We start from the raw sequence: 18,318 nt of genomic DNA, 5'->3' as shown, positions 1-18,318 counted from the left end.
AGAAATGCTGCTTTTTCTACTCTGATGAACATACTCCATTGAATAAAACTGTTGTTTCAGCCTTCAGCAGGAACACTGAGCTGTGCTGCCTTGTGCCTATCCTCTTTACAAAGAGCTACTGTCAGCTACGCCAGCTCTTTTGCTGCCCACTTTTGTAAATGCCATGGCAGTTCTCATGTTGATGAGTACAGGTAATAAGCAAAAACTCTTGTTGAATTCTTTGTCATGAAAGAAATGTTTAGTTTCCAGTTTCAGGTATTAAAATGTACACTTTAAGAAAAAGAGAGTGGGAGAAAGCAATTTGGAGATGATGAAGGTAGTATCTTGCCTGATGTTTCTTTGCTGAGGAAATGCCTTTGGATGGAAGAGGAAAATCCTTTCCTCTCTGGCCCAGATTAGATACTACAGCTGTGTGATTACCTGGCTATGCTTTATTCAGCATTGTGCTGCTGTTCAGTGATGCTGCTGGTGGAGAGCCATTTGTGCTGCTTTCAGTCATGCAGGATTTCATTACTTCATTAGGCTGAAGTATCATTTGCTCACAGATGTCTCTAGGAAAAGAAATGCTGTTTGGGTGTTTTTTTTTCTGTTTAGGGTTTCTGTGTGAAAACATCTGGCTAGAGGACATGTCTGGAGCTGTTTCAAGAGATGTATTCTAATTATTTTGTTTTAGCAGCAGCTTGGCTAATCTGGTGCCAATCTAAATGTTTAAATCAAAGGCTATAGGTCAAAATCTCAGTTTGGATTTCAGAGCCACTGAGTAATGCAGGAATAAGTGTTCTAGTTTCTGCTTCTTCCAATGTATGCATTTCATTCTGTGACTTGCATGAAGAAAACTAATTTATTGTTGCTTTTTTTGCTTCTATAATACTTTTAAACCCCAAATATCTCTTAACAGTTTTGGTTTGTGTTCCTCCTGCCCCTGTGTGTAATACTCCCTAGTGGATAGATTCTTTCTCTCATCTCCATGGGTGCCTTGTTTTGTTGCTTGGTTGTTGTTTTTTCCCACAGAGGGCTGAAAATCAGCAGTTATTAGGGTTAAGGTAATTTTAACCTATAAAAAGTAATATATTAGGGTTAAGGTAATTTTAACCTATAAAAAGTAATAGGGTTAGGGTAACCAAGATGAGGTTGACTTCTGCTTGTCTTTGTATTCTTCTGAAAGGAGTTTTTGCTGGTCACTCTGGAAGACAGTACAGAAATGAATAGAACTGAGATACCAAACACAACAGAAAGTCTTTGGCTGGTTTGTAAATAGAAGTTGCTTTTGTCTAGCACTGCCATCCACAGATGACCAGAGCTTTCCCATGAGACAGAACATTCCTGGAAACTCTTGAGGCCTCTTTGTTCGTACCCTTTAGCAAGAAACCCTGAACGCAAGTGCCCTCTGGGCACTTAACAGTCTTCAGTTTTTGTCAGTTCCTGGCAATAGTCTGATTCTGTCTGTGGAAATGTCATTTGTGCAAACAAGATAAAGCTGTACTCGTGTACATACTTTCCTTTCATGTTTCACACGAGCTTGTCTAGCCCAGTGTGTTCAGAGGAGCTACAAAAGCTGTGTGGCATTAATGTTCATTCCTGCAAGATTTGTTAGTCACTAAAACTGTGGAATGACAGGAATAGAATCATAGAATCAACCAGGTTGGAAGAGACCTCCAAAGTCATCCAGTCCAACCTAGCACCCAGCCCTAGCCAGTCAACCAGACCATGACACTGAGTGCCTCATCCACTCTTTTCTTGAACACCTCTAGGGATGGTGACTCCACCACCTCCCTGGGCAGCCTATTCCAATGCCAGTCACTCTCTCTGGCAACAACTTCCTCCTAACATCCAGCCTACACTTCCCCCAGCGTAACTTGAGACTGTGTCTCCTTGTTCTATTGGTGGTTGCCTGGCAGAAGAGACCAACCCCCACCTGGCTACAACCTCCCTTCAGGTAGCTGTAGCCAGCAATGAGGTCACCCCTGAGCCTCCTCTTCTGCAGGCTGCACACCCCCAGCTCCCTCAGTCTCTCCTTACAGGGTTTGTGTCCCAGGCCCCTCACCAGCTTTGTTGCCCTTCTCTGGACACATTCCAGCACCTCAACATCTCTCTTGAAATGAGGGTCCCAGAACTGGACACAGTACTCAAGGTGTGACCTGACCAGTGCTGAGTACAGGGCAAGAATAACCTCCCTCGTCTTACTGGCCACCTGTTTGGCTTCTGTGATGATGGTCAGATGCAAGCAGGTCTTAAAAGAGAAAGTAGTGGCCCTGTCTAAACGCTTGAAGCCCAAAATGTTTGTGTTTGAGATCTTGGTTTCCTAAATATTGCTGCCAAATGTGAGCTCCATCAAGTTATGGTGCAAACTTGATCCAGAGCAGGCAGGAGCCTACCATAGAGGAGCTTTTATGTCTGTCCAGCCAGAAAATGTGATGTGATCCATGCAAATTGTGCGAGGACAGGCTCTGGCTCCTCAACATCATAAAGTCTACTCTAGGAGAGATGCCTCCTGAAAACATTTGGGCTAAATCTGAACTGGTGTGATAAATTTGCTTCCATGTGCTGTCACGTAGTTTAGACTGGCTCTTGGGAAGAAGCTCTTGAGTACAAAAGTAGGATACTTAGGAAGGTTGTGGATGCATCCTCCCTGGGAGTGCTCCAGGCCAGGTTGGATGAGGCTTTGAGCAGCCAAGTCTAGCCAAGAGGCTTTGCTGCCCATGCTGGGGAGGTTGGAGTAGATGATTTTTAGGGTCTCTTCCAGCCTAAGCCATTCTAGGATTGATGCTGTTTTGATTTGGTAGGAAGAGCCTCACAGTGCACTCAGCTCTGCCCCTCTATAACTTGAGTTTTCAGCTTTTAATAGAAATATATCTCCATTATAAAATCCCAAACCTATCAGGTGAGCTCATGAGTACACCAGTGCTTCCAGTCAACAGGCGTGGCATGGAAGTGCTTTGTGCTGCTCTTTCCTCTCTTCACTGTTCTACCTCCTTATATGCGTCTCATCACATTGTGCAGCAGGGAGAAAATGCCAACAATTGTTTGCTGTTTCCTCACAGGTTACCAAAATGGTCAAAACGGTGACGACGAGAACAGTGCGCCAGGTGCCGCTGGGGCCCGACGGGCTGCCGGCCATGGACGGCTCCTCTCCCATGGGCAGCTACACGGATTCCATCGACAGGAGGTACATGAAGAACGGCGAGCGCTACATCACGCCGCAGGCATCCTCCACCCTGACCAGATCTTACAACAACTACAGCGATCCTTACCCCGAGAGCCACGAGGGGCAGTACCGCCCTTACGTCGGCCACGACGGCTACGGAGAGCTCTCGGAGAACTACGGCAGCTTGTCTCGGGGCGTCAACTACCGCCCTCGCTACGCCTACGTGCCGGGAAACACTTACAGGCCAGACGATGGTAGCTTCACCTTGCCAAGCAGAAGGGATAACTATGCTCCCGTTGCCCAGCCTCAGGTGCCAGTGGGTAGCAATGTTGACTTGAACCGCTCCCAGCCAGAGCGCTTCCAGCCAGAGCCCTATGGACTGGAAGATGATAACCGCAGCCTTGGGGTAGATGATGAAGGGTATGAACTGGATCCTGATTACTCCACTGTGAACAGGAGGACGACTGCAGGTGTGCCAGAGAGAGGAAGACCTCACAAAGGAAGGTAAAACCCATTTGTTTTTTGTCTTGCTAATCGGCACCTGCTTTGCTTTGTTTAAGCTCGTTATGGTCTGGTAAGTTCTGGAATTGCTTAACTGAAAAATAGGTGGACACACCCCCCCCATTTCATTAGCTCATAACTGACTGCAAAATGCACATGAAAAACAGAAGAGTGAGGGTGCTGCTCAAGAGCCCTTTTCACTGTGTCTCTAGTCTGTGTAATTGAGGTTGATTTCAGAAAGCAAGCAATAATCTTGTGGAAGAGGAGTAAGTTACCTTTTTTGTTCTTCCTAAAACAGAGTCGTGACTCCATTATGTTGTCCTAGAGCCATCTCACACCAGCAAGGTGAAAAGAGGGATTTGTAGTCTGTGAGACTTCTGGCAGGTCTGATTATGTGCACATCTGCCAAGCAAACATTTTGAACAGCTGGCTGGGGTTGCAGATGAGCTGCTACCTGGTGGTGAAGGGATGCCTTGTTACATAAAAGCTGTCTTGTGAGGTGTTCGACAGCCTCAGCTCCTGATCCTGTGCTAATTGCACAGTCTCGGCTGCATGACCAAGTTGTGCTGAACCTCGCTGTGAAGTACTTCAGCATTTTGTAAGACCTGATCATTATTTTGTTCTGTGCCTAGAGAAAGAGGAGATAAGAGCATCTGTGTGGCATTTAATGTATCTGAAGTGACCAGTCTCACAAATTACACGTGGTTCAGTGCCCTTTCCAAGGCATGTTCTATTTTATGCCTAATTTTCTGATATTAGTTGTTATTTGCTGGGCTTGTAGCTATCAACTCTTGCTTTTGGAGGAAAAAGAAAAATAAGCCAGGCTTGGGAATAGAGTCTTCTTACTCAGCTGAATGTCATCCTCTGAGTATGAACCTGAAAAACTTGTATATTTTGTTTTCCAAGCAGTGTACAAACTTTTCTGGATGCCTACATGAAGTCATACTCTCATGTTTCATGTTTTGATATAGGTTTAGTTCTCATTCTTTTCTTTTTTGCTTTAGAGCTGTAAAGAGAGTCTGGAACCCAACTTCTATGTCTGCAAAAGATCTCTAGTTTGAATACTTCTGACCAAGGGCTTCACTTAAGCAGCAGTAGTTGCTGAGATTTGGGTAGGCCTTTTTGCTCTCGGGAGTCTACACGTACTTCAAAGATGATCCCAGGGCTGGCATAGCTCTGCTGTCAGGATAGGCTGAGGGAGCTGGGCTTGTTCAGCCTAGAGAAGACTTCGGGGGACCTTAGAGCTGCCTTCCAGTACCTGAAGGGAACCTACAGGAAGGCTGGAATGGGACTTCTCATAAGGGTGTCTATCAATAGGACAAGAGGGAATGGTTTGAAGCTGAAGGAGAGTAGTTTTAGACTGGATCTTGGGAGGAAGTTCTTCAGCACAAGGGTGATGAGACTCTGGAATAGGTCACCTGGGGAGGTTGTGGATGCCTCCTCCCTGAGGGAATGTTCAAGGCCAGGCTGGAGTGAGGCCTTAAGCAGCTGACTCCCATAGTGGGGAGGTTGGAATAGATGATCTCTGGGGTCCCTTCCAACTTGTTCTATGATTCTCCTTGGAGGTGTTATGTCATTTATCCTGTCATTTTCACAGCCATGGCTCTATCTTCTTCACATTTCTGAAAGTTCATTTTAAAGCTAAATGGAGTCAAGTACCTGCAAATTCTCATCTATATTCAAATGTGAAAAATAAGAGGGAAAAATTGTCAAGGCATATCTCCCAGAACTCCCTGTTAAGTCCCTCGTGACATCTTTGATCTTGCAAGCTTACCAACCAGTGGAACCACATCAGCATTTTATGGGGCCAAAGGGAATACCTGCAGCCAGTGGGTGCCAAAATACCGATGGGTCCATCGGCTTTGATTGTTGCTCCTCTGCATCTAAGCAAGTTTCCAGTTCTCTGTAATAACAGTCAGGCAGCAGTGCTTTTAAATTTTTATTAACATGTTTCCAGCTCTATGCCTGATGAATAATTAAATGTATTCTTAGAACACACTATTTGCATTTTTAAATTCTGTTGGATTTTTAAACATCCCTTTGATATATTGTTCCATGCAGTTTGGATAGGACCAATCCACTGTTTTCTGTTTTACATTTCTCTTGTTGTGAATTTCTTTTCTATTTTTAATATGATCAAGAGGTTTTGACAAGTAATTAGCCTGACTCTGACAGCAAACATTAGCTGGTGAGAACATCAGAAGATTGCATGGGGGCCTCTTCCTAAGTAGTTACTTTTTGACATTTCAAATAAATACTTAACAGTTCAATAAACCTGCATTTCAGATCTGCTACTGATCTGCAGGAAACTAAAGACTACAAATGGTGCTTTGTACTAGATGAAGGTAATTACTACTTGATTGTTCCTCTCTAGGATTTTTAAAATCACTTGGTCTTAGTGAAAATGATTAAATAAATGTGATAAATGGGTAGCACTTTTGATTTTTAAAGTTGGATGTCTGGAGTAGGTATAATAACACTGCTGGAAGCTTTTCTGCACATGCTGCCATTCAGATTGGGTGTCTTCATCATGTTGGAAATGGATTCTTCTGGTGGCTGAGTCACTGAAGTTATTCTCTCATTTTCTCCCCAGTAAAGCGCTGCCCTCATTTGTTAGTAGTTTAAAGGGAAATTAAGGATCCTTAGTGTCAGTTCTTAGTTTCAGTGCTGTTATGAGAAGACTGAATGGAGGCTTCTCATTTGAATCTGTACGTGGTAAGGAGGCAACTCAGCTCTGTTTGGAGGGAAGCCCACTCAAGGGGATTACAAGTACAGATTGTTCTTTCCATCCGTTGCCTGCTTCATTTGATCAGAGATGAGTATCTGTTGTGCCTTCCTTCTGTCATCACCAGCCACAGCAAAGGATTCAGTCCAGTTTTGAATCCTCATGTGTGCTCTCCTATGGGGAAGTGGAGCCTGGCAAAAGCAGGACCTCATTCTACAAAGTCTTTAGAGTTCCTCTTCAATTTGGCACAAAGTTCCCTACTGAAGTTCCAAGCCTTTCTGGTCTTTTATCCTAAGCAGACACCAGCTGCAAAGTCTGTGATGAATGTAACACTTGTATGAGTTGTCGAGGATTAAATGTGTAAATCCTTCACCTGTTTACTCAGATCTGCTTATGTTGAAGCCACAAGGAAGATGATAAATCCACGAGCTCTCTCCCAGTTTTTATCTATGCTAGAATATGTTTTGATCAGTTCCCTGAGACAGGTGATTAGTGAGACCCAAGGCATCCTGAAAACTCAGCTGCCTTGCTGCAAACAGATGGAAGGCAAGATGCTTTCAGTCAGCAACTCTGGCATGCTACCAGATCTCTTCAGTCCTGAGAGTACAAAGCTCTTGGCCTCCTGAGCACAGATGATTTTATCTTCTGAAACTCTCATTACTCCTTCTGTGTCAAGTGTCTTTCCTTTCCAGTGTAGCTGCTCAGCTGGTATGAAGGTGAAAAATCACATTTGGTCCCCACAAGCCTGACTCTGAAAGATGATTTCTTTACTCTCTGTATGTAAATGTGTTACTAATTTTGCTCATTTGTCTTCAGAAACTGAGTGTTTCACTGCCTGATAGATACTTACTTTTCTCATCCCTACTCTTTGCCTAGTCTGCTCTTCTCTGTCCCCCAGTCCCCCTGTTAAAGGAGGGGAGATGTGCCTTTACCTTTGCCAGAGTGGGGATCTCTGTCTGCTAAGGCAGTCAGAGGCCTTGAAGTAGCTCTGCTTGGTGCTGCCTGAGCCATTTGCTCCTTTGCAGGTGGTCTTCTGTGGTAAACTGCGTCACTTCAGTGCTGATAAGCAATGGCAGAGCTGATACTTAAAAACTCCCTTGCAAAATAGTTCAGAATTGTTTCTCTTTAATTAGAGCAGGTTCATTTGTTTGGGGTTTTTTTGTTGGTGGGTGAGTTTGTTTGGTTTGGGTGTGTTTTTTTTGGGAGGGTGGGTGGTAGTTTGGCTTTGGTTGTTGTTTTTTCTCCTTTGTTGATTTGATTTTACTCTCTCCAGATTTGATCACTGTATTTAGCCATTGAGCCTGGTGTGGTACTTGCCTTCACTGAGGTTTCTTGTGCATCTCTTATGTGCATGCTAGAACCTCAGAGTTTCTAGATAGTTACCAAAAGTCTTGAATGGTCAAGTGTCCAGGCATTATCTTTGCTGCCAGGTGAAGTTGCTGGGGTTTGTTACTGGTGCATTAACTAGTGGCTCTTGACACTGTTTCATCTTACACAGGTGTGTTGAATCTGTCCCATGTGGGCTTATTTCAGCAATAGTGTTTCTTGTGTGTGTCTTGTCTCTCTAAATACTTGAGTGACAGTGTCTTACATCAAAGTATTTGGCTTTCTGGACTAAAATACTTGTCAGACTTGCAAATCCTATTTTTTCACTAAGGAGATGGTCCAGCAGAACCAGGCTGAGATTGGCAGAAACAGAGTTATCAGCAAGTGGGACTGTATGAATAAATCTTATGAGGAGCGACTGTGGAAGCTGGGGCTGTTTAATCTGAGTAAGAGTAGGCAGAGGGGGGACCTCATTGCTGTCTACAGCTAGCTGAAGGGAAGTTGTGGAGAGGCTGAGGCTGCTGCTGGTCTCTTCTCACAGGTAATTTGAGACAGAATAAGGGGGAAATGACCTCAGGCGGAGGCTGGGGAGGTTTAGATTGGACATTAGGGAAACGTTTTTCACAGAGTCATGGTCAGGGACTGGAATGAGCTGCCCAGGGAGGTGGTTTAGTCACCGACACTGGATGTGTTTAAAGGTCGTTTGGGTGTGGTGCTCAGGGCTATGATTTAAGGTGAATCTTGTAGAGTAGGGTTCTAGGTTGGACTTGGTGATCCTGAGGGGCTTTGCCAAACTGCTTGTTTCTGTGGTTCTGTGAAAGTCACAACAGCTGTTAAAAGTCACTTAGGGTTCAGAGTGTGTTTCCTTCAGAAAGTGCTGCTGTCCTCCTTACCACCACCTCCATGTTTCATCCTAAACCATCCACAGTTCTCCATACCCGCTCGCACTTCGGAGTGCAGTCTCTTCCCTCCAGCATGAAACAGCATCTTCCCATGTCCTGTTCTGCCCAGCTCTGTGTCCTGGGGATTTCAGCAGAGGGAGGGGATCATGAAAAGCAAGGATCATAAAATCAGCCAGGGTTGGAAGGGACCACAAGGGTCACCTAGTTCCAACCCCCCTGTCATGGCCAGGGACACCCTAATCTAAGTCAGCCAGGCCAGAGCCTCATCCAGCCTGGCCTTAAACACCTCCAGCCATGGGGCCTCAACCACCTCCCTGGGCAACCCATTCCAGGCTCTCACCACTCTCATGCTCAACAACTTCCTCCTCACATCAGTCTGACTCTCCCCACCTCCAGCTTTGCTCCATTCCCCCCAGTCCTGTCACTCTCTGATAGCCTAAAAAGTCCCTCCCCAGCTGTTTTGTAGGCCCCCTTCAGACACTGAAAGGCCACAAGAAGGTCACCTGGGAGCCTTCTCTTCTCCAGACTGAACAGCCCGAACTCCCTCAGTCTGTTCTCACAGCAGAGCTGCTCCAGCCCTTCTCTGGACATGCTCCAGCATCTCCACATCCTTCTTGCAATAGGGACTCCAGAGCTGGATTCATTACTCCAGGTGGGGTCTCAGCAGAGTGGAGTAGAGGGGGAGAATCACCTCTCTTCTCCTGCAGCCCAGGCTCTGGTTGGCTTTCTGGGCTGCAAGTGCACACCACATCATCAAAGCCTGCTGTCTGTTGTCAGTGCATCAGCAGCTTTGTTTAGAATAACGGAAGAAATAAACCTTTTTTCCAAAAAGCATTGTTAAAAGAAGTAGCAAGTTGAGATGTGAGTTGGTTTTCCTTTTAATGGCTGGTTCTTTAGGTCTTCAGATTAATACTTGACACCTAGTGATTTGCAATTAAAAGTTAGCATTGTTGGTACAAGAGTTCAGTGGTGCTCTCTTGTGGAGGTTTGTGTGACACGGGGGAGAGGATACAGCATAAGGAAGATGGATTCTGTTTGGAAGGCTTTGTGGAAGTAATGCAAACAAACTGCATCCCAAGACAATAATTATCTTTGTGTGCTTGCATGGATGAGAAGGAGAGAGAAACCTAATTGTGCAGCTGTAATTGAGGTGCTGTGCAGTTATCTGGTGGGCAGATCATGGGACTGGTTGAGTGGCAGGTTACCAAGTCAAGCAAGCAACAGCTGTGCAGAGGCCAATTATTAAAATTAATCTTCTGCTACTTTTCTTCTATGCAAGCAATAAGAATTTAGCATGAGGATGAGTTTGAGAAATGAGGTTTTGTTGTAGTTCTAATGCTGCTTGTCCCAAATTTGCATATGTAAGACCAGATTTTTTGCTTCAGGAGTATTTAAAGGGGTTTTGGTATTGCCTCTGCTCTATGTATATGAACAAAAGGAAATCTTTTCACTGTTGCTGCTTTCTTCTCGCAATGATGGAAGCAGCTTTGTTCTGAAGCAGAAGACACAAAGACTGTTTGGATATTGTAAATTACTGTGTAGAGCATAGACTGAGTTGTACAAGCACACGTAACTGCATCATAGAATCAAGAAGGTTGGAAGAGACCTCCAAGATCATCCAGTCCAACCTAGCACTCAGCCCTAGCCAGTCAACTAGAGCATGGCACCAAGTGCCTCATCCAGTCTTCTCTTGAACACCTCCAAGGACGGTGCCTCCACCACCTCCCTGGGCAGCCCATTCCAATGCCAATCACTCTCTCCGGCAACAACTTCCTCCTAACATCCAGCCTAGACCTCCCCCAGAACAACTTGAGACTGTGTCCCCTTGTTCTGTTGCTGGTTGCCTGGGAAAAGAGACCAACCCCCAGCAGGCTACAGCCTCCCTCCAGGTACTTGTAGACAGCAAAGAGGTCTGCCCTGAGCCTCCTCTTCTCCAGGCTAAACAACCCCAGCTCCCTCATCCTCTCCTCATAAGGTTTGTGTTCCAGACCTTTCACCAGCTTCATTGCCCTTCTCTGAATATGTTCCAGCACAGTTTCAGTCCAAGCTTTGGCTACTGGCTTGTTTTCATCCTTTCATTCAGTTCATGGTTTAGAACAGCAACTAAAGTCAGTGAAGGTGCTTTTAACATTAAAAGCATTAATTGTACAAGCCTAAGTTCAGTCTCCACCTCCAGTTGCTCTGCTCCCCAGAGTCTAGTTTAATTAGCAGTCCCTTTAGGATAACAGCACACTCAGTTTTCTTTTTGAGTTCTAATGGTCTGTACTTCCTTTAGCACGGCAGCAGAAATTGACATCAGTCAGTGCTTAAAATGAGAGTTTATAAGAATCACCTTGCAGCAATTAAAACCACTTGTTTGGCTGAGGTAGCTACAGTATTGAATGTTAGCTGCTCTGGCCAGGAAAAAAACAGGAAGGCAAGGAATTGTAGCTGGTTTGAAAAGTAGATGTGTATAAGAAGTCAGTTTATGTTAACATCTGTTAAAAGTAGTAGTAGAGGATGAAGAAGAAAAATCTTCTATAGACTTGAGGTTTAAAATAATGGGAATAGATGGAATTTTCATTCAGCTCCTCAGTTGATCTCCTCAGCTCTTCGTTTTCTCAGCCATGTTGGTGAGTTGGAGTGAGCCTTTGGGGCAAAGCCTCTCAGTTTTAGATGTTAATACATCACTCATATACAAAATTGACATGTCTGTGACCAGTGGCTCATTAAGCACAAGCTTCTGCTTTCCCTTTGTATTTCTCCTAAGGACTTAAGTGTTACCTCACCGGCGCACGGCATGTGCACTGAAGCTGCCTTATGCAAACTGTGCACGTTCTGCAGGATGCAAGGTGTCCCTGTGAATAAGGGGTGAAGTATTATCAGTGCACCTCACTAACAAGTGCTGAAGTTGTAAATGCCTTTCCTTACAAATCTCTTACAGAAATGTTCTGTCTTAGCAGCTAGAGGTGGGAGCAGTGATCAGAGAGGGAGATTTGCTTCTAAAGGTTAGAGATTATAGTTGCAGCAGTGGTTGTTAAAGAAAAAACACTACACAAATACTGATGTAGCTACTGGGGAGTGGGGGGTGTGAGAATATGGTGGTTTAGAATATTTTCAAGTGTGTTGCTTGTCACTTGGCCCTTAGAGTGAACAAAGCTATGCTAAAAGCTGTGCTAGCTGGTCATGACCAGCCTTACTTCAGTTATACCAAGGCAACTGTGGCACAAGGAGATGAATGCCATTTATTTTCATAGAATCATAGAAGCAGTCAGAGTTGGAATGGGCCACAAGGATCAGCCAGTTCCAACCCCCATGCCATGGGCAGGGACACCCTACCCTAAAGCAGGTTGCCCAGAACCTTGTCTTACCTGGCCTTAAACACCTCCAGGGTGAGGCTTCGACCGCTTTCCTGGGCAACCCCTTCCAGGTTCTCACCACCCTCATGGTGAAGAACTTCTTCCCAACATCCAGTCTGAATCTACCCATTTTTACCTTTTTTCCAGTCCTATCACTACCTGACATCCTAAAAAGTCCCTCCCCAGCTTTCTTGTAGGCTCCCTTAAGATACTGAAAGGCCACAATAAGGTCACCTCAGAGTCTTCTCCTCTCCAGACTGAACAGCCCCAACTCTCTCAGTCTCTCCTCATAGGAGAGGTGCTCCAGCCCTCTGATCATCCTCATGGCCCTACTCTGAACACATTCCAGCACATCCATATCCTTCTTGTAGTAGGGGCTCTCCAGTTCTGGACACAGTATTCCAGGTGAGGTCTCACCAGTGTGGAGTAGAGGAGGATGATCGCTTCCCTCAACCTGGTGGCCACAAGTTTTAACACTGTAAATGATCTTAAGAGTGTCTGACTTCCAGGTTAGTCACTGGGGAAGAAAGCTCAGAGTACTGGACTTGTTTTTAATGTCCAGCAGCTTACTCTGCTCTTAAAAGTCTGAGCCAGGTTTCTTGACCAAAGGCTTTCCTGTGTTGTGTGTGATTCTGTACAAGCTGGACTTCAGGGCTTAGACTTCCCACCACCTTTGACATTGTTACACATATTGATGAGGTCGGCATACTTGCATGAGTACCAACATGGAACTCTGCAGACTTGTTGAAAAGTGCCTGTGTTCTCTGCCCAGGCCTTGAATGCTTTTAATTAGAGATTTGGTTTGTTGCAGAAGTAGCAGCATTAATGAAGCTTGATGTTTCCTACTGAATGTAATCCAGCTCTATCATAATTGTTTTGCTAAGTGACCAAAATGAAAGCAATCTGTCTGATGACTTGCAGTTGCTGTCATCTTTTCATTGCTAGCCAAACAAACGCTGTGCTGTAGTCCCATTGCTCAGTACCCAGCTATGGTTCATTTTCAAGTTACTGCAAATAAATTATTTGGAAGTATAAATATGCTGTCCCTAATGATGTTTGTGATCATGGAAGCTTTGCTCATAGCTGAAATCCCCATACTGGCTCAGAGACACGGAGTGTTTCAATCTGCTCTCTGTTCTTTTTTCTTCCCCCACCTCCCTCACCCATTCTCTTGGGACTGTTGCTTCTTACAGGGGCTACGATGACCCCATTGAGACAGAGATGGTTGAAGAGAGGATACCTTACCTTCACGGCAGCTACGCGGCCCCGCTGGCACAGCCAGAGAGAGGGAGCATGGCCAGCATTGACCGGCTGGGGAAGCGCTCTCCCTCTATTGACAGCATCCGTAAAGACCCCCGCTGGAGGGACCCTGACCTGCCCGAAGTCATCGCCATGCTCAGCCACCCCATTGATCCGGTCAAGTCCAACGCCGCAGCCTACCTGCAGCACCTCTGCTATGAGAATGATAAAATCAAAAAGGACGTGAGGCACCTCAAGGGGATTCCCATCTTGGTGGGCCTGCTTGACCATCCAAAGCCAGAGGTCCATCGTAAAGCCTGTGGGGCCCTCAGAAACATCTCCTATGGCAAAGATAACGAAAACAAGGTGGCCATAAAGAACTGTGATGGGATCCCTGCATTGATCAGGCTGTTGCGAAAGACAAATGACATGGAAGTCAGAGAGCTAATTACAGGTCAGTGTCTGTAGTTTCTTTAATTCATTTTCTTTAGAGTCAGCCTCAGGAGTGAGGAATTTCTGAAGAACTGAGGGAGGATTGAGATCACAGAATGTCAGGGGCTGGAAGGGACCTTGAGAGATCATTGGCTGCAGCTGTTTCTAGCTGCCCCGGGTTTGTGGTGTGAGAGAGGCTGAGGGGAACGTGCCCATCAGGGGGAAATGGAGATCAGCTGTGTATGTAGCACGCTCGGGTTTCACTGGCTGCTGAGAGATGGATGATGCTTCTTGGATGCAGCATATAACTGCGTGTGGTTGAGGTACTGAAGCTTAAATGAGTTATGGCAACTTCATTGACAGGTAATTTGTAGTGCATTTGCCCTCAGCGTGTTGTAATGATGAGGTAAGATATGCTAATCTAGAACTTGCATTTTTAATCTCTTGGAGAACAATCCTGCTGCCACATCCACACCACTTCACATTGGTGGAACAGTCAGTCTCCTCAGGAACACTTCCAGCCCCCAGTTCTGGGGTTTCTGAGGCTGTATATAAAGTTGCACTGCTTCTGGGCTGGAAAACTCAGATTTTAAGGAGTATGGAGTCTGCTGTTGAGATGCTGTGAGTGTGGGGTTTGCTTGTTGCCATAATCAGAAGAGGAACAATTACATTTTAAAGTTATTGAGTTAGTGCACACTTTGCAGGGATTTTTCAATCACTTAGAACACCATTATTCAACCTGGTTTTCATTTGATCTTAGTCCTGGATAGCTTCCAAAAAGAACAATAAAGTATATGCCAACTTTCAGAGTTTAGCCATTAAGTGGAAGAGGGTGGAAAAGGATGTCAGCTCTTAAACTGAGGAGAAATAGATTGTTCTTCAGTCTCCCATAACTCATGAGGAGTGAAATGGATTTCCCTTTCTCTTCTCAAAAGCAGCTGAGATGTTTGGATGGAGACCAGAACAGTTGCAATGAATTTCAGTGCCAGAACAGAATTTTTCAGGAAGTTTTGTGAGTGTGAAAATGGGTCCAGGACTAACCATTTGGCTGCCTTATCAGTGTTGGATTCTCCGAGCAGAGCCTATTGCAAACGTTGGATTGAGCCATTAAAAGTAAACAGCATAATTCTATAATCCTCTCCAAAACATTACAGCAGCTCTCCAAGTTTTTCCTGGTAATCATAACTCTCTGAGATGAAGAGTGGCCTTGGGTGTTCCAACTGTTCTTCTCCAGGCATTATAGGATGTTCATCAAACTCCATCTGAACACACAGCATAGAAACTAGCAGGGATGTTTTCCATTGAGCTGTCTGTTCTGTCAGAGAGTCTCTGAGGAGTATGTGTTGGTTGTGCTTTGTCTCTTCATGGAAGCTCTGTAGGTAGTATTTATATTCCATTTGCTCCACTCATTTAGTGTGATGGCTGACTTAACACTTCTTTCTTTAAATAAAGACTATCAATTTATCTACTGCTCTGGTTTTACTCAAAACTCATTTCTGGAGTGCTGAAAAAGAATGAAGTTGTTTGTTTAGATGCAAGAAAAGAGAAGCCAGTCTATAATTTACTCTGAAGGAATATCATTATGATGCTAAGTTGTAATCAGTCACTTTGGAGATGGCAAAACCAAACTGGGATGTTTTCACTTTTCACTCTAAATGGTCATTTCTTTGATTTCCCATTGAACAATTATTTTTACAGTTCCAATGCATTTTGTTTGACTAATTAAATGTAGTCTTTTTCCTGTAGTTTAGGTTTAGCTCTTTATTTCCCCTTTCTGACAAACACTGGGAATAGTGTGGCCATTAACCTAAACAGATGTCCAATAACAGATGATGTGCATTTGATCTCCACCTAACCAGGAATAATTTCATCCCACTTCTAAAATGATACCACTAGATCCGGTGTGAGACATTCAAGCATCAGCATAGAAGAGAGGAGTATTCCAGCAATGCCTCTGTGACTGATGCTGGTGGGCTTGCAGCCACTGTTCAAAGCCTCAGCTGATAATGTGGAATTGTCCATTCGAAAAATGAGCTCCAAAAGTCAGCAGAGAAGCAAGAGCCAGCTTGAAGTGCAAAGGGAGCATTCAGCCAGAGCAGCTACAAAAGGACTTTTTTTGCAGCCTCAAAAATTCAAATGACAATTCTGTTGGTTCTCATGGTAGAAGTCTTGGCTTCCTATCTGGGTACTTTTGCCATCAAAGTTTCCTTTCGTACCTTTGCCATGAAAAGTTCTTACTATCTCTGAAGTGAAATCTCTGGGGACTTCTGCAGCAGTGCAAGAAAAGAAAAAGGGAGGGAGGGAGGAAGGAAGACAGGGAGGAAAAAGGAAGAAAGAAGGAAAAAGGAGGGAAGAAGGAAAAAGGAAGAAGAAAAGACAATGAGATACAGAGCTTGCTTTTTTATTTCTTTAACACAGTACTGTCTGCTTCTCAAAAGCTGACTAGGAATTGTGAGATGCTCGTCCCAGATGGGGACCAATGACACAGTAACTCCACTTTCCAAAGAGGCTGAAGTCATTTATAGAAATGCAAAGCATTCAAATGTTTGAATCCAAGAGCACTTGCAAAATATTTCTTCTCCAGGTGTGGGGCACTACCTGCAGGACAGGAATTACAGGAGAGCATACACTTAAGATGTGTTATTTGCAGCTGGAGAGGGAGCTTTCTGGCAAAAGAAAGCATCGTTCTCATCTGATCTGAGAGTCTTTAATACAGCTCCATGGCCTCTGATTGACTTGAGCTGAGGCAGCAGCCACAGCTGTCCAGAGCAGTATGAATCAGACCACAGCCAGCTGGGTCTAGTCTGTGGGTTAATGGAGTGGGGAAATAGCCACACCAATATGTTAAAAATGCATAAAGGAGACATGCAGTGGCCAGGGAGTGTGATGGAGGAATCAGGTATGTGATGCTCTGTGCTGGATGAGCAAGACTTGATGTATCAGAAGTGTGTTCATTTGGCTGATTCCCAGAATATATGTTTTGGAGAATCCAAGTTAGACAGAGGCACTGAGATGCAATTTTGGAAGCAGGCTGAGTATACTGATACAACAATGCTGCCAGATAAAGCAAGGCAGCAGCTTTTTTACTTCCAGATAGCACTCATTTTAGCAGAATCCTTCAGGAAACCTGCTCTGGGTTAGTGCTACTTCTGTTTTACCAGTCTGCAAATGGCACTGAAACAGGCTGTCCTTCAAGGTAAGGCATGAAAAAGTAGCTTCAAGACTCAAATTACATTCATAAATCACCACAGATCTAATTATTCTTTCTTTTTAAAGTGTGGGATTGCAAAATATTTCCCATCTACTGTTCTGAAAACAACACCCAACCAACTATTTAACTATTAGCTGCAATAAGTGAATCATGAGCAGGGCTGTGATGTGGAAACATTCCTTTTGCATCTCTTTGTAACCTTGGGACTGTACTACTGAACTTCCAGTGGATCATTTTCCTGAGCAGTGGAGATAAATGAGGATTAAGCTGACAAGGAATTAAATCTGCTCTGATTGGGAAAGGTGCAAAAGTTTTATCTTGAGTGATAAAGGGAGAGGTTTGGAGGTTTTTCTTGGTGAAGGAAATGTTCCCATCAGATATGCAGGACAAAAATTCTATTACATTCTTTGAGAAGCAATCAGAAGTTGGTAGCTTTAATGAGTAATTTTGTTCTTTGTGAGAAGATTGAAAGTCATTTTGTTGTTTAATGACATTGCACTGATTTTAAGTGGTGCAGAACATGATTTTCCTGATGCTCTCTGTTGCCAAACTGGTTTTAATTGAAAAATGATTGACCTTCAAAATGCTCTGCAGAGGAAATATTTTGATCTAATACTAGAATAGAAACTTGCAGATTGATCAACTTGCTCAGAATTCACACCTTCTAGGCATTTATCTGTGCTAAGATGCTGTCAGCTGATCAGACACTACCTTCTCTTTGAAGCACCCTGCTGCTGCAGAATTTCTCATTACAGATCAGCATTCTCCTTGTGTTTTCTAGTGGAAGGTTTTTCAGAGGCTCTCCCTTCATGGTGTGTTCTGTGACACAGCTGCCTTCCAGCACCTGGAGAGACCTACAAGAAGGCTAGAGAGAGACTGTTTAGAGAGGCCTGTAGTGATAGAGTGAGGGACAGTGGTTCGAAATTAGAGAAGAGTAGATGTAGATTGGATGTTAGGAAAAACTTCTTTAGCATCAGGGTGGTGGAGCCCTGGAACAAGTTGCCTAGGGAGGGAGCTGAGGGCCCCATCTTTGGAGCTATTCAGAGTGAGGCTTGACAAGGCTGTGAGCAGCCTGATTTGGACTGGATGATCCTGGTGGTCCTTTCCAACCATAGTGATTCATAATGATTAGATGTTGTGCTGAGGGATTTGGTTTAGTGAAGGACTTGTCAGTGTGAAACTAATGATTGGACTCAATGAGCTTTTCCAATCTAAGAAATTCTGTGATTCTGTGGTCTAGTGAAGGATGTCCCTGCTGACTGACAGGGGTTGGACTAGATGACCTGTGGAGATCCCTTCCAACCAAGGGAGGTTGTTCTGCCCCTGAACTCAGCACTGCTCAGGCCACACCTTGACTACTGTGTCCAGTTTTGGGCTCCTAAATTCAAGAGAGATGTTGAGATGCTGGAATGTGTCCAGAGAAGGGCGACAAAGCTGGTGAGGGGCCTGGAACACAAACCCTATGAGGAGAGGCTGAGGGAGCTGGGGGTGTGCAGCCT

At 44.5% G+C, this 18,318-nt stretch overlaps 1 protein-coding gene across 10 annotated transcripts in view; it reads left to right on the top strand.

Annotated features, from left to right (window-relative positions):
* The window catches only part of ARVCF (ARVCF delta catenin family member), a 322,255-nt gene that overhangs the window by 226,035 nt on the left and 77,902 nt on the right, over positions 1-18,318 (top strand). For all 10 annotated transcript variants that reach the window (XM_064168747.1, XM_064168744.1, XM_064168741.1 and 7 more), the window contains 2 exons: positions 3,042-3,649; positions 13,131-13,630. In XM_064168747.1, the coding sequence (XP_064024817.1) occupies positions 3,042-3,649; positions 13,131-13,630 (1,108 nt within the window). The remainder of the gene's footprint in view (positions 1-3,041; positions 3,650-13,130; positions 13,631-18,318) is intronic.

Source organism: Pogoniulus pusillus, chromosome 30 (assembly GCF_015220805.1).
Source record: "Pogoniulus pusillus isolate bPogPus1 chromosome 30, bPogPus1.pri, whole genome shotgun sequence".
Classification (NCBI taxonomy): domain Eukaryota; kingdom Metazoa; phylum Chordata; class Aves; order Piciformes; family Lybiidae; genus Pogoniulus; species Pogoniulus pusillus.
Note: the sequence above shows the minus strand (reverse complement) of the source record. Positions and strands in the feature narration are given on the sequence as shown.